The 17,768-nt window shown below is 34.9% G+C and overlaps 1 protein-coding gene across 1 annotated transcript in view; it reads left to right on the top strand.

Moving 5' to 3' along the window:
- Positions 1–17,411, top strand: part of LOC149068648 (zinc finger protein ush-like) — a 179,707-nt gene extending 162,296 nt beyond the window's left edge. The window contains exons 3-8 of the mRNA XM_089250842.1: positions 5,171–5,291; positions 7,603–7,976; positions 8,085–8,340; positions 10,808–10,948; positions 14,312–15,727; positions 15,830–17,411. Of these exons, the coding sequence (XP_089106968.1) occupies positions 5,171–5,291; positions 7,603–7,976; positions 8,085–8,340; positions 10,808–10,948; positions 14,312–15,727; positions 15,830–17,187 (3,666 nt within the window). The 3' untranslated portion in view covers positions 17,188–17,411. The remainder of the gene's footprint in view (positions 1–5,170; positions 5,292–7,602; positions 7,977–8,084; positions 8,341–10,807; positions 10,949–14,311; positions 15,728–15,829) is intronic.
- The last annotated feature ends 357 nt before the right edge of the window (positions 17,412–17,768 follow it).

Here is a 17,768-nt window from a genome sequence, read left to right on the forward strand (position 1 = left end):
GGATAAAAACCTGACCCTATTCCACGAGTCGCCGAACGATTTCCTTATCGTTGAAGTGAAACGTCATCGGTGCTCGTTAAAGAATAGCGATCTTCATTCTCTCTTGTAGCGATTTTTTTTTTTTTCATTTTTCATTATTTTTTTCATTTTTTCTATATCCCTATCCTGTATTTTTTTTTTCTTTATCCCGAAAAACCCCCCTCGACTTTCAATATCGGTATTAAGAACCATCAATTATGTAAGCGATATTTCAATTTTTTTTTTCTCTCTCTCTCTCTCATTTTAATCGAGAAAATACTGATTTTATTTTGTTTTTATCACCTCTAGGAATTTTTCTAGGAATTTTGTTTTATTATTTGAGGGGGTTCTTTGATATATTTGTATCTCTCTATCGGTGATGTGTTAAAAAAACTATTTTTGTTTTGGTACTTGATATATCAATGTCGTAATTTCTCGTTTAGGTTGTGGTATTTTGTTTTTGTTTGTGGATAGGAATTTTGATGAATATTAGAGATTTTGAAGAACACATGGGTGTTTGAAATTTTGACGAAACACATTGATGTTAGCAATTTTGAAGAATACGTGGATATTAGAAATTTAAAAGAACACGTGGATATTAGAAATTTTGAAGAAAATACATGGATATTAGAAATTTTGAAGAAAATACATGGATATTAGAAATTTTGAAGAAAATACATGGATATTAGAAATTTTGAAGAAAATACATGGATATTAGAAATTTTTTAGAACACATGGATATTATAAATTTTGAAGAACACATGGGTATTAGGAATTTTGACGAAACACATATTAGCAATTTTGAAGAATACGTGGATATTATAAATTTAAAAGAACACATGGATATTAGAAATTTTGAAGAAAATACATGGATATTAGAGAAATTTTGAAGAACACATGTATATTAGAAATTTTGAAGAAAATACATGGATATTAGAAATTTTGAAGAAAATACATGGATATTAGAGAAATTTTGAAGAGCACATGGATATTAGAAATTTTGAAGAATGGATATAAATTGTTTTTGTTTGTGGATAGGAATTTTGATGAATATTAGAGATTTTGAAGAACACATGGGTATTTGAAATTTTGACGAAACACATTGATATTAGCAATTTTGAAGAATACGTGGATATTATAAATTTAAAAGAACACATGGATATTAGAAATTTTGAAGAAAATACATGGATATTAGAGAAATTTTGAAGAACACATGTATATTAGAAATTTTGAAGAAAATACATGGATATTAGAAATTTTGAAGAAAATACATGGATATTAGAAATTTTGAAGAAAATACAAGGATATTAGAAATTTTGAAGAAAATACATGGATATTAGAAATTTTGAAGAATGGATATAAATTGTTTTTGTTTGTGGATAGGAATTTTGATGAATATTAGGAATTTTGAAGAACACATGGATATTAGAAATTTTGAAGAAAATACATGGATATTAGAAATTTTGAAGAAAATACATGGATATTAGAGAAATTTTGAAGAACACATGGATATTAGAAATTTCGAAGAACACATGGATATTAGAAATTTTGAAGAAAATACATGGATATTAGAAATTTTGAAGAAAATACAAGGATATTAGAAATTTTGAAGAACACATGGATATTAGAAATTTTGAAGAACACATGGATATTAGAAATTTTGAAGAAAATACATGGATATTAGAAATTTTGAAAAATGGATATAAATTGATTTTGTTTGTGGATAGGAATTTTGATGAATATTAGGAATTTTGAAGAACACATGGGTATTAGGAATTTTGACGAAACACATTGATATTAGCAATTTTGAAGAATACGTGGATATTAGCAATTTTGAAGAATACGTGGATATTAGAAATTTTGAAGAAAATACATGGATATTAGAGAAATTTTGAAGGAAAAATGGATATTAGAGAAATTTTGAAGAAAAAATGGATATTAGAGAAATTTTGAAGAACACATGGATATTAGAAATTTCGAAGAACACATGGATATTAGAAATTTCGAGAAATACACGAAAAAAAAAAAGAGAAAAAATAAACACACACACTTTGAGACCTATGGAGATTTTCCATCCTTCCATCAGGTCTAGATGAGAAATATAATTGAAGTTGCTATACAATGCAACAGCGTTGATTACTATGGTATTTTAGTTGATTAATATAATTCAGGTGGAAATAGTAAAAGATCACAGTATATGTGTTTTTTTTTTTTTTGTTTTTTTTTTTACAGTAAATGAATCTCACTGAATTATATATGCATAATTTAGGTTTTTTATAATTGATAGACTTGCCTTTTGTGAAATTTATTGTAATTTAATGCCATGGAAATAGTTCATTATTTTTGGAGCTGTAAAGGAGTAGCTTTTTTCAAAAAGTGTTGTATTTATTTTTGGGACGTGATATATTTTTATTTGTCTAACTGAATTTATAATCTTGAAGAGCTGATAGCACACACCAATACAAACAATTCTCATCAAAGTATGTATGGTCTAACGTGAAATGTAAACACGCTTTTGATGAATTTATGGGAGGGATATTAGAAACTCTTATCGATTCATAGAATTAATATGGATACCAGTAAATACGGGTATTTATTAAATAATATTTACTTATTGATAAATATTTGTATTTACTCTTATTATTTGTACATATGTTTGTGAAGAGTGGAAATTAAAACACGATTACACTATTAATGTATTCCATACTGATAATTGGGATATATTTTGTTCTTGATACGAGACGATTATTCGCGTACCGTTGGATGTTATGGAAATTTAAAACAAATAGTTACGATACATATATATATATATTTATTTATTTAATGTTTATTTTAACAACAAAAAATTCAAAATTCAGTAATTTAAAATGCCACTCTGAATACTTATTATGAAAATTTAAAATTTCTTATATAATCGTGCCAATATTTATCAAAATTTCATTCTGAAATATTTATATCATAAATATTTATCCCACGCTGACATTTTATAAATAAATTACTGTATAGAATGTAAACGTAATTATTTATGCATATTTTTAGAGTTTATCGCTATACATAAAGTATAGTGATCTTCATTTTCTTCTTGCGTTTTTTTTCTTCATTTTTTTCTATTGTTATATCCCTATCCCTTATTTTCTTTCTATCTCGAATCCCCCCCAACATATAATATCTGTAATAATTGCGAAATTTCAATAGTGAAATTTCAATTTTATTTTACATTCTCATTTTAATCGAGATAGCAATTTTTCATTGTATTTTTATCTTATACAGTAAATTTTCCAGGAATATTTTGTTATTTGAGAATTCTTTGATATCTGTATCTCTACCAGTGATATATTAAGAAGTTTTTTTGTATTTAATGTATAATGTCGTTATTGCTTGTTAGGTTATGGTATTTTTTTTGTTTGTGAATTGAAATAGAATCTCCATGAATGTATGGATACAAGAAATATTTCTATCGATTCAGAACTGTAAAGAATTATATTCGTTAATGAATACTAGTATTTATTTTTGTTATGCTTGCGTTTGTGTTTATGTGAAGCGTGGAAATAATTATTATGCATACAAATTGATAATAAATGTCTTGTTCTTGATACGTGGCAATTATTCATGCATCGTTTAATGATGCATAAGTATAAAAAACAAATAATCTTCACGATATGATTTTTCCAAAAAATTCAGTAATTTATAATGTAATTGCAAAAACTTATAAAAAATTAAAATATATTTTATTAATTTTCATAGTTATATTATGATCGTGAAAATTTCTTCTTGAAACATTAATAACCACTGTATCATGTGCTGATATTAAATTAATAAAATATTTAGTGAATGTGAAGGCAATGTTTTATGAATTTTTAGAGCTTTTATATATATAACTGTTGCATTTTTGAATACACGTAGTATTTTACAATCGCAGTTGTAGAGTTAACTATTTTTTCTGAATTTGAAAAATTATTATTTCACGGTTATATGAGTGAATTTTATCTTTTAAGCAGTTTTTCCGGTATATATACATTTCTAGTATATATCTTTGCAGTTTTTCCTGTTTATTTCCCGAACTCATTGATAATTCTGAAGGTTTAGAATTATGAATATAAAAGAATGAGTTCAAAAATTAAATTTAATAACTCTAAATACTTGGAGTTTATAAATTCTCAATAAATTTCTTTCTCTTGAAATTACTTGTAATCAAGACCTCAACATTTTTGATTTATTATTTTAAATATATAGTGGCATTAATATTACAGTAAAACCTCCCAAAAAACGGCCACGAACGGGAGGTGAAAATGTGGCAGCTATTCAGAGGTGGCCATTATTGGGGGAATGACCGTTTTATTTCCGAAAAAAAAAAAAAAAATTAGACATCTATTTAGCATGGACTCATGACTGATGAGCCAAATATGGGGGTCATGGGGACATCTAATGTTGTCCGCGATCTCAAGCCTAATTCTGTAAGAATTAACTAAGCGACACATTCTCAGATCACTTATGACCCGCAGCACATTTACAGATAATTTTAGTGACCTGCGGCACATTCCCACTTCAATTAAGTGGACCGCAGCACATTTTCAGATCATTTAGGTGAAAAAACAAAGCATACATAATTCCCCACCCCCCATAAAGTTCGGGAGGGAAGGGAAAAACTCCCTTGAAAATCAGCTTGAAAATTATTTTTCACATCCAGATATGTCTTTTTTTCTTTCCGACTCGATGTCCAAAGTGGCCGTTGTTCGGAGGTTACATTTAATGTTAAGTCTATGGCACGCGTTCGGTTTTAACAAAATGTGACCGTTATTCGGAGATTACCGTTGTTCGGAGGTGGCCGTTGCAGGAGGTTTTACTCTGTATTATGATACTTATATATATATATTATTATTACTTCCAATTATATATATATAAGAAGTTAAAAAACACATTTTTTGGTCACGGATTTTTAAGAGACATATGCATTGTATTGACCAGTATAATTTATTCGTACAGATAAAAATAATTTATGCATGTTTAGTATATATTTCAGATTTAAAAATAATTAATTCCTTCTGATAGCATTCGCTATCCGATTGTCTATAAATCCAAATGTGATTGTTTGGTATTTTGTGGTTCTCATGTGTCCCCAACTGATATTATATCATATTTTACTCTTTTCTAGGTGAAAAGTCCGAGTGGGAGCGATGTCATCATTCAGTTACTCGATGATTTGGGAGGATGGTTGAAGCTGATTAGGCCAGCCTCTTCTCACGAAGATGCCAACGTTTCTCTCACTCTTGATGGTATATACCGACTTCTATCCAGTAATCTTTCAGGAAACATAAAGATGCATTTTACTAAGCTTAATTAAATTCAGATTATTATTATTCGAAACCTATCAACTCAATTTATCGTCATTTTCGGCCTATAATCAATGGGTTATACTTAAAAACATCCAGTACTTAAAATGAGGACTATAATCTTCTGAGTAGTACAGGATAGTTTTGAATAAACTGACGCAACTCAGACGTACGTGGCGCTCCTTCTGATGGATGATGCAAATAACGCTGGCACACACATATTTGGTTTATGCTTATTTAGACCATGGGGGGGGGGGGAAGAGGATAACTGCGATGAAAAAAATGTAACTTTTTCACCTGGTTATCGAAAATTGAACTATTTTTTATTGAATCTTTCCCCTCTCCATGGTCCATAGTACATCCTATATGCCTCCAGATCAACCGTGACCCCCGCTCTGTCCCCCTAGGGCAGGCATCTTCAACCCCATTGCTCACGAGCACCACGATGCTCCCTGAAGCACCTGGAATGCTCGGTGCTCATGTGCGATGTCGTGCTCACGAGCACGTGAACAACGTTCCTACACACACCTTCTATAAATTACATACAAAGTTTGAAATCCTCCTCATTTCACGCATTTGTACGTCAAACTTGCCGTAAGAGTGTTCTTTGTTTGTGAGGGGTACAAGCAGTGCTCGCGACTGGAGAAAGGTAATAGACCTCTGCCCTAGGGGATATAAGCTGGTTCGTCTCAGGAGACGTGGGCCACGGTGGGAAATCCAACGACATCCAACAGCCAAGACCAGCAAACCACCCACACCAAGCCGGACCGACACAAACCAACCAGCAGCAAGACACTCCTCCAACCACTTTTACTTTGTTTCTATGTGAACTTATCTGGGGGATTGGAAAAGTTTTCGTTAAAACGACATTGTTTTCGCTGTAACGATATTCGTGAAAACGGGAATCGACTGTAGTATCAGTTTATTTATAACCATCCTGAATTTGCAGATTTTCACGTCAATTCAAATAAAAATGAATAATTTAAAAAATCAATTTTTTAAATATGTAATTTTTGAAAGATCACGAGTGAGGACAAAATTTTTTTATTTAAGGGGGAAGGATACTGAGAAGTCCGTGAAAATTAAATATTTTTGCTTTCTGAAATGGATTTTTCCAACTGCTCACCCATAACCCCCCTCTTTTATTTACTATTTAGTTCCTATATTTCATTGTTACAAACAACAGCGAGCTTCATTGTGAAGCTTGAGTGGAGCTTCTGAAATGCAACTGATGGGGCATCTACGCATGCTGCCTTCTTTGTTCGTGACCCTGACAAGAGTTGTCAATCATCATCCCTCCCTACCCTTTCATTATAATCTCTTATATACCCATCGTCTCGGATATACCCATATAGCATCGTCTCGGATGTTTACTTGTAGAACCGTCTACTGCCGTTATGGTCGGTAAAGAGTTAACCGCGATCAGCAGTCTCTTATGTGTTTCAATAGGTTTTCCATCAGTGGTGAGACAGACAAGTATTCTCATTATATTAGTTTCATTAGTCACGTTCCAGAAATTTACATATGCGGAGTATAGACAAGGAATTAAAGGTATTGCTTTTGAATATGAGAATTTATTTAGTTGGGAATTCAATATAAATATTGACAATTCGTATACATTTATAAGCTAAGAGAGCTGAGCTCCGAATTCACTTTCAATTCAGCAATTTATTTCCCATGACGATTTTTACTCCAAATTTTATCGGTATACTATTGAGTTGATTCATTTGATATTATGTATGTCTTATTTGAAATATTTGAAAAATGCTGAAAATAATTTAAAATAAGAGACGCTTCTGAAATCTCTTTTTAATCTTTTGCAATAACAAAATTATTTGTAATTTCAATTGATGATTTTTTATTTAAATTTTTGAAACAGAATTTACCCTTCTCTACTTAGAATACATGTCTTAAGTCGAGAGCATCACGATTTTCTAAATTCGTATCCCTTACAGTTTTACTAAGGTATCTAAATGTGTGAAAAACATGTCTACTATATATACATAAAGAAAAGAAATTTCGAACAATAAGGTACCATATTGAATCTGAAGGGTACATAGGGTTTAGAACTGCGAAGGGGCCAAAGTTGACCCATTTTTGTTGTAAAAAATGCCTCGATAATCCCTGCACTGCTTGATATATTTCGACTAATACATTTTCTAAACTCTACTGTATAATATCATCATTTGAACATCTTAAAGCTGTAATTAAAATATAGTAATTGAATGTTTTCTTTTTTTTCTAATCTGAAAAGGTTCAGAGTTATGGTGCACCGTAAAAGACAGGATCGAACCTCACACGGAATTGTTGATGACGTGCCAAATCCTGGATTATGTGACACGGCCATCTTCAAGCTCACCTCATTCCTACAGCTCACCACGTCACATAAATAATAACAGTAATAACAATAATATCAGTAATCATAATCCACACCACACGGAATTATTTATGGAGCATCAGCATCACCATCGTCGTCGGCGTGGTTCGAATTCTTCCAGTGATCCACGGACAGCCCACCACCCACCTGAAGTTTACGATGGCCACCTGGAGATTGCGGAAACTGCAAAAATAAAGGACTTTTCACCTCCAGCAGCGGAAAGCGGGAGGCTATCATTCAAGACCTCAGAGGTACAGCCTTTTCTTTCTGTCTTAGAAATAATTACCTCGATTATTACGTAAATATTTACAGCTAGATTATAAAAAACAAGTAATTGTTTTCTTGTCTAACTTATTCAGGTGCCACCGAAAACTGAAACAAGGAGTAATTCCGCTTTCAAATACGAACCATCGAGTCCATCATCTTCACCCCTATCAGAAACCCTCGTTGACAACTTCCACAATGCCACGAATAATAGCAACAGTTGCCTTCTTCCAGCATCAACACCAGCGGTGGCAGCGACAACACCGCCGACGACAGCAGCACCTCCTCATATGAACGGGTTCCGATACGGTTCAACTTTTAGTTACGGACCAGGCTCGGGAAGCGGCACTGGTAGGTCAAATTCAATTGATTCATCACGAACTGCAATGGTTTTGTTTCATCATAAAACCTGCAAACATCATGAATTAACTAACGATCGAAGACTAAAAGTGATAAACAATGTAAGTGCCAAAAATTTCAAACTGCATTTTTCGAGTTTAAGTGTCAAATGACCAATGCTTTGTAATGTCGTAAACGTAAAAATAGGCTGGTTGTCCTCTAAGTAGTTCAAAAGAGCGTGTTAATAGGTCGCATTTTTATGTTCGAAAACAGCTTTTTGCAATTTCCCAACATTTAGGCACTTACCACGTTTATCACTTTAAGTCTAAAATTTTCAAATTTTCAGCTTCCTTTGCTTATCTCTATACTTTAACATTATAACGCTCGTTATAACGGTCGTCATCGTTCTACGGAAAACGGACGTTATCAGAAGTTAGTTATCTCGAAAGTTAAAAAAAAAAAACACTTTTTCTTTTTCAAGAGAATTCCGTACTCACACGAAATAAAAAGGTATAATATTCATTTCATTATAACGTAAGCAGTTGCCATGAAAGTGTATCAGGTTATAAAATAACAATAAAAATTGTTATAATCAACTACAAATGCATGTAATCACGTACCGAAATCTCCAATGTCAAAAAGGTCAAGATCAAACACTTTGATGTATTTTGTCCATCTATTTGCAAAAAGGAAGCGTGGGCAGGCAGAGCTGAGTTAGGACGTTGTAGTTGATTGAATGATCTTTGCAAGCCGTTGTATTGGACGAAAAATAACATGGCAAAGTAGGAAAACATGGGATCTTATCGTACCTGTCGTTTTAATGTAAAGGTTCCAATAACACATCGTCGTTATAACGAGCATTGTCTGTATTACGTCACTTTTTTGACTGCGTTATTCATTCACAATATGAAACTTCGAGGGGCGAATATGAGTCGGTCTTCCTCTGAAAAGTCCTTTCGCAGAGAGCAGCCAATCTTCAACATGATACTTGCATAACACGAAAATTCAAGTATTTATCATCTTCACTTCAAAATATGGAAGTCAGGTGCCATCATTAGCAAGAACGCGAAACAAGCACAACATAAATACGTAAGGCCCATGCTTATTACACACAGGCAACGCATGCCCGCATGTACCAATCCGTTAGAAATTCTTCAGAGGAATTCGAACGAGTTGCATGTGAGGATAAATAGTAGTAATTTAGCTATTAATATGTAGCGCATATTTTGAAGAATCGTCTTGGTTTCAAAAACAAGATCATTCAATTCACTACGATGCCCCCTAACGGAGTCCCGCCCCGCTCCTTTTTCGCAAAGAAATGAACAAAAACCATCAAACTGTTCGATCTTGACTTTTGGCATCGGATAATTTTAAATATACGTACTGTACGTTCATGCAATTAACTGCGTATAATTATTGCTAGTTTGTTATTATTTTCTGACCCAATACTTGTGATTTATAATATCATTGTGAATGCTTATATTATAACAAAATTAATATTATAACTTTTTATTCCATTCACAGAACAAGAAAAATGATTAGATTAATGCAAAATTTCTCTCTCTCTCTCTCAAGAGATAAACTATTTTTTTTAAAGGAATCATTAATTTTGTATTGCTTCTTTTCTTTGGCATGTTCATTTTTACAAAGAAAATTTGGTCAAGATGAGCCCAAAATATCTGCTTATTTCCACCGGACTTCTTATTTAAGTTCTAGTAAAAATCATAATTAATAATAAATAAATTGAATAGCGGAATGAAAGAAAATATTGAAAATTATTTCATTAGTCACGAGCTCGTAACGCGATCGACTGTATAATTGAATGCCCGTAATTACTTGTAGTTCCGTTTAAGGGATATCTTACCCTTTAACACGGTAAAAACTTTTCTTAGGTAGAAGTATTATTAAAAATATTATTTATCCATTGATTTATTTCAAAAATGTCACCACATACATTTGATTGTGTGTGTGCAATTCTACGCCTGTTCAAAATTTTAGATATCGCTAATACTTAATTTTTTACAAATTTTCAAAAAGTCGCATTAAAAACAGCTTGCGAAATGATAAAATATTCAAAATTAATTTCAAAAGTTTCCAAGTATTATTATCATTATTTATGAATGGATATCAAATCATTTTCGGCATTTTGTGAAGTGTGTGAACAGTTTTCTTTATTCTGAATCATTTTTAATTCAATTACATTTATTTCATTCAATTTTATCATGTTCGCAATCTGTTTTTAATGCATGTATTTGAAATTCTTGAAAAAATCAGTATTAAAGAGATGTAAAATTCTGTACACTCACAGAGTAGCATACACAATCAAATACATACGGTTACATTTGTGAATGAATCCATGGATAAACACAATATTTTTAATAATGTTTCTATATAAGAAAGTTTTTTATGCTCCTTAATGGAATCCATATCGATTCATTATTGATCTATATTTCATCATTATTTTTTGTCCATTTCTCAGGCTTTCAGTGTGGTGCTTGTGATATTAAATTCAGTAGCCCGAGAACACTCCACATTCATCAGATATATTATTGCTCACAAAGAATATCCGCTTCTATTTCTGATACTGATACAGAAGACACCAACATGAACACTAAGACAGGTGATATATTTTATTGCTTCATAATTCATACACGAATCAAATATTGAATTTTAATGTTACATTGCATTCATTTTAACATGGAGTTTACATGTGTTAAGTCTGTTTTACCCTATAAAAGTTTGATAAAGGATCGTTTACAAAATTTGAAAAAAAACCAAATAAATAAATCTACTGATTACACTCGTTCGAATGTATCGCTTATTGGCTGTATTTTTCAAGTTTTATAAAACAACTTTCATAAAATTTTTATAGTGTAATCCCGGCCTTACGATAGTTTTTATTTAAAAATGTAATGTACACAAAACATTTGACAGTTCGGCTTCAAGAGTCTCATGATAAAACGTCAATAAATGTTACAAAGAAATGGTAAGTTAGAAATGTTCGTGATTTTAAATAAAAATTAATTTAAAATACTCTAAAATAGTTTAAACAAAAATTTATCTTTTCTTTAAAATAAAGCAAATATATTCGACGCTATTGCATTTTCAACAAATGCACTAAAACCCTTCTTTAACTATCAACGCCCCTTCAGATGCGGTCACACCTCTTTTAAGGCGCCAAATAATAATTTTCCTCGTAAATTAAAACTATTCCTTTAAAATCCCCTGTTTAACGGTCACCCCCTCCCCCTTTATGAATGATTTTTTTTTGTCCCACCTTTGTCCGAAAAGAGGACTTTTACTGTAATATTTGTTTCTTTACTGCATTTTCGGTCCATCAGTGTCAATATGATTCAGGCACTGCATCCACAGTAAAAACGTCCATTTAGTTATAAATATTGGATTTAAATAGCGGTAACAAAATATAACATTAGGTAGACCTAGCTATCTGTCAAAAAGTAAAAATAACTAACATGATAATTGAATAAATTATTAAGAATTACTCTTAATTACATATCTACGAACTAAGACTTGCCAATTTCCTCTTTAAAAAAATCGCTTTTTCCATTTGATATTTGAAATTACTATTTTGACAGCTAACAAGAATTTAAGTCCGTTTTTTCCTGATTATTCACCATGTGTTGAATAACTAAAATCTTGCCTCCCATGGTAACAGTTGTGCTCAGGTTTGATGTTCTCACCATTTGATGAATAAACCTACGATTTTCAAACAAAAATTTTTAAGTAGTTATATAGTAATATAGTTCTAAAAATAATATTATCGGTGCGCAGAACTGGTATTGTCAATGTCGTCTAAGATGAAGAAACTCTTTGTGGTGTGAACATCTTTTCTCCGAACCATGAAGAACGCTAAACCCTTGATACTCACACCTATGGAATAAAAGCAGCAAATAACCAAATAAATGTCAAATGGATTGATGAGCTTCTTCAGATGCGCAGATTTGAAAGGTACAAATTCAATGCTGGGAAATAACAAACCCCCTATACTTCCAATATTTAAGTTCGCATAAGGAAAATTTCCATTTCAGGAAGTTCTGTAACCACAGTAATGCACATTCTCTATAGCGGTTATTTTGGCCACTATTGTGGTCCTAGGTAGAACTTCGTTTTATTTCAAAACTGAGCTACGTGAAAAGTTTAAATTAAAGCAGATAAAAAAAAACGCCCTCAATATAAGATGAGAAAAGTCATGAGATTTTTCAACTACCTCAGAAAAACTGTTCAGATGCAATTCGCATATAAAATTAGCTTCGAGTGTTGTTAATACAGTCGAATACTTTTCCAATCTCCCAGATAAGTTTCCATAGGAACAATGAAAACACCTGGAATTCCTTTTGTAGCGAAATTTCGTTTTAATGAAGTGATTTTTCCGGTCTCTTGGAGATCGTTATAACGGAATTCGATGGTATTGTATTTCCGAGGGTACTCAACCCTCTTACACTACGATAATATAGATAATACTTTTGTAATTTCTACTTCTATGAATCGATAAAAAATTAAGAGACTATTTAATTTCATTTTTTTATATAATTTTTGATTTGAATGTTAGGATTTTTCTGCAAGTATTCACACGTTACTATAACTCTACCAGACACGTTCCACTTTTTCTTCATTCAGCCCGCAAGGGGACTCTTTCCGAGGGACTGATGGGGTGGGGCCAACAGGCATGACACTCCCTCAGAAAATCTTGGCCGCTCAGTCAGTCTCACGTTTCTTCACTTATGTTTGATTCCGCCATCTATTGGCTAAATTGTAAAACAAAACGTGTCTTCTCTTTATTAGTATGTTTCACTGAGGATAGATGGCGCAAAAAAATCTGTCTTATACATAGTCAAACCACGTTAAATAGACGAAGTCAGAAAAATACTCTTAACTGTTTCCTACAAACGGAATTTACTTAAATCATATTCATACTGACAAAAAAAAAAAGAAGATTTAATTATGTCCAGACTGAAAAATATTTAGTTAATGTGCAATTTTTTATTATACGAGTTCGTCTTCACATGTTTCGACTGCATCAGCGGTAGCCGGACGCTATACATTCATAAGTACGATTAAATGAGAATCCCAACAGAGAGGTTTTTGCTATACTCTAAATCATTCCGTGGAACCCTGGGGTTCAGCGAAAGCTTTTTTTGGGGGTGCCGCATCAAATGCCACAGAACCCTAAACGTGCCGGAACCCGGACAGCTTTCATAGAAGAAAACTATTTTGTTACTGCTACTCGCTAAGCTATTCTTTATTTTGAATTTTAACTAGATATCGCGCCAGGTTTAAAAGACTCCAGACCACTCCAAGAGGGCCAAACAACTTATAAGCACTGACATTACATTTTTTTCACATCGGAAGTTTGAACCAGAAGCTCCAGAAGTTAATGAATACCATTTTCCGTTTCATCAGGAAGTTATAAGTTCTGAAAACGATGTTTTTTCCGATTTTTTTTTTTTTGGGAACTTTTCATTCCCTTAGAAGTGAAGATTCTTGAATTGCAGAATTTACGGAGCACACAGGGTCATCTAGCTCTCTTTTGTTCTGCCCTGGGGCTATGATGCTGTTGAGAATTTTATATAATATTAAAAAAAAAATTAATACTATGTGTGTTAAAAGTCAATATCGCCTAATTAAAACCAAAAAAAGCAAAGTGACAGCAACATTTGCTAGCAGAGGAATCGAGATTTCCCGGTAAACCAGGACATATAGTCAGCCTATGCGGGTATTGATGGTAAATTTTCCGGTCAAAAGGGGTCGCCCTTCAAAAATTTTGGGAACCTCGGCTTTGTGGGAACGGAAGGAACCTAATATGTGAATGATGTATCTTATTGCTTCAATTTCACAATTATTGCTCGTACAAATGAATTTGTTCACCTTTGAATTGATCCTCTCGGTTTTGAAGATATTTCTGCCATAAACTTTAGGAAAATAACGATTGCGTAACTCGAAATATTTTTCATTGTTTTTTTAGACACGGTGGATAACGTCAGGTCAAGCGGTAGCCCATCATCTGACTCAGAACAAGTGAAACAAGCCAAAGAAACCAATTCTTCCCCAAAATTGCCAAATGAACGGGACGAGAACAATGACAACGTGGACAAACAGCTGCCACTCGTACCGCATTCATCCGTAATTATCAACTCAGGAAACGGGAGTAACATGTTGAAGTCACCTCGCATCTTCAGGTGCCCATATTGCAAGTACGCCTCGGACAAGAAAGCCAGCGTAACGAGGCACATACGGATGCACGGTACGTCGCCGAATGCGGACGCTTCCAATGAAATCCCGATCAGTATACCTCCCGTCGCGAGGTACTGCGCGAACTGCGACATACAGTTCGCATCCTACAAAAACTACCAGGTTCACAAACAGTTCTACTGCAGCACCAGGCACGTTCACAAATCAACTACCTCCAACACCGATTCACCTCAATCCTCACAATCAGTCGTTAGAACCGGCTCTCCACAAGAAAAACTGAGTGAGTTGGCATCGCAAGATATCAGCACAAACTCTTATGGTATGATGCTAAATCAGCCTCTGTACGCAGCGATATCGACGAGCCCCTTGATTCTGGTGCCGTGCTCGTATGTTCCTGGTGGTGGCCTGACACCGGCTGGTGGACTCATACCCTCTGGTAGCATCATAATACCAAACACATCGGCTGCTGCTGCAGCTACTGCAGCAGTTTCTCCCAGTGGTGACAGCAGTTCCGACGAACGGAATGCAATCACAAACTACATGACAGCAGCAACAGCATCTGAAAGAGCAGCGGGCTCTCCGGATGACGTCAAAGTCTCATCACCAGAAGCTACCCAGGGTAAGAAGACCTCTCAGGAAAACGCAGGACACAAAACGATTATTCCACCAGCCTCAAAAGAAGAAACTGAAAAGCCATTGGACTTGAGCTTCCGAAAGAAATGTGACCCCGAACTCAAGACACCAAATGAAATCGTAGACCCGGTAAAGAAATCAACTGATGCAGTTACAGCTCGGGCTTTGATTTGTGAGGATTCGTCTTCAACTTCTTCAGTGTCTAAATTGAACTTTGCTGATTCGCCATTGCCCAATGTCCCGATCGAAGTAGCAGCAGCTGCTGTGGGTGTTAAGAACTTGCCATTAGTCCCACCGGTAATACCCCCAGGAATCTTGCTGGATCCAAGAAATCCGTGTGTCTCTACGACTCCAGTCACCCCTACACCACAAGTACTAGTGAAGCAAGGTACCAGTAAGTGCAAAGAGTGTAACATCGTTTTTTACAAGCACGAGAACTATCTGGTACACAAGAGCATGTACTGCGCATCACGTGTCCAAAAGGTGCAGCAGAGCTCCCCGCAAGAGGTTCCAAGGACCACTACGGACGAACGAACTTCAGACACCGAAGAGGCAGGTGAGCATGGAAATCGGATTCCATGATAAATTTGAGTTTTTGATGATGAAAATTCATGCATAATGAAACGAATCTTCATGCTTGTTTTTTCCTATTCTACAGGTCCTCGAGGTGCAAACTCAAACTCACCTGTGATCTCCCACCCTGTAACTCCAGAGTCGGTCGAACTTCCAGGTGGCAACATCAGTCCCAAAAACCAAGGGACTGTTCTGCAGTATTACTGTATGGCATGCGGTATAAAATTCACCTCAATGGACAATCTCACGGCCCACCAGACTTACTATTGCCCTAAGAGGGAAAACGCCAACGTGCAACCGATAGCCATGGTACCCTCAGCGATCCGTGGAGATTTTCGCTGCAGCAAATGTAAAAATTCCTATCCTACGGAAGAAGCCCTGAAGAGTCATCCGTGCGCTCTACAGAGGAAGTGTCCTTACTGCGACGTGTACTGCCCGACGTTGAGCGCTGCGCAGAGGCACTTGGTTACTCATACGGGTGTGAAGTCTTTCCGGTGTTCACTGTGTGGTTACAAAGGCCACACGCTCAGAGGCATGCGCACTCACATAAGAATACATCTGGACAAGAATAACACCACTCCAGAGGAAGCCTATATATTATGCGTTGACGAAGGTGGTGCCGAGATAGGTTCCATCAACAGAAAGAACAGCAGAAACTCGCTAACGGAAAAACTTTCCGCTTTTTCGTCTGATTCAATGCACAGTGAATCGATCCCAGTCAACCTGGTGCCACCAACCATAGCGGCAACAGGAATACCAACTACGGAAATCGTTGGTCCTCGCAAAGGACTCTCGGATATAGTCTCGGACCAGGTCTTCTCCGGTGAAATAACGCACTGGTGCCAGATATGCGGTTACTCGTCGTCATACAAGGGGAACGTAGTCAGACACGTCAAACTTGTGCACAAAGAACTCATGGCAACGCAGAGCATGACCAGCATCGTGAACAGCAAGCCGTCGGCCGTCATCGCCGTGCACGACAACAAACCTCCGATAGACACGACCGAACCTATCGACGTCGTCAAGACGAAATCTGCCGCCGCAGAAAATCCAGACAAGCCGTTAGTGGTCAACGGAACAACATCGAACGCCATCGAATCATCGAGCAAGCTGAAATGCGAAGGAGGACCGCTTCCCATAAAAACGGAGTCTTTATCCCCACCTCCCGTGACATCGACGGACGGCAGGACATTGAAGCGCTCGCTCTCTGTCGAAGGACAGTCCATTACCTCATCATCTTCGTCGTCTTCTTCATCCTCATCCAGCGCTTTGTCCGCCACCAACAACATTAACAAATCGGGGCCAAAATATTGCAAATCCTGTGACATATCGTTCAACTACTTGTCAAATTTTATCGCTCACAAAAAATTTTATTGTACTCCCAGACCAGGTGATAATAATAACCCCGCTCAAGAAACGGGTTCAGTGCAATCTGTACAGTAGTATCGATTACAGTTTTAGGCATTGAATCGGTCGTGGAAAAACCTAGTAGTAAAAAAACATTCAAATTTTCTAAAGTGCCAATCGATATCGTCTCTATTATCATCAACCGATCGTTTTTCAAATCATAGCAGTTATTATTGTCGTCATAATTTCTAATTCTGCTGGTGTTATGTTGCATGAGAGAATGATAATGAACTCAATTTAAAATTTTATCAAACAATACTAAAGAAAAAAAATTGAAATGCAATATAATGTAAATTAAACCAAAGTTTTTTTGCAGAAATATATTTCAAATGTCGTAATTTTCAAGGTGCTTTTAAATTTCAAGCGAAAATTTCGAGATTTTTGAGGAGATCAGATCAAAATGAGCCATATTCACACAGGAAACTCTTACTACCAGCACGCCAAGGAAGCAATTGGGAGATTTTTTTTTTGTTTGGTTTGGAACTACCAATTGTATTGGGTGATAGAAAATCCGTTGTCTATGAAATCCTCCGCTTGACAAGAAACTCTGAAAACACTGGGTCCCTTTGAAATGCAATTGTTGGCAAAAAATGTCCATAGCCTAGTAACAAATAACA

The sequence above is a fragment of the Pholcus phalangioides genome, unplaced genomic scaffold, assembly GCF_987345545.1.
Source record: "Pholcus phalangioides strain wild (caught in Gottingen) unplaced genomic scaffold, Ppha-v1.0 ptg000024l_1, whole genome shotgun sequence".
Classification (NCBI taxonomy): Eukaryota; Metazoa; Arthropoda; class Arachnida; order Araneae; family Pholcidae; genus Pholcus; species Pholcus phalangioides.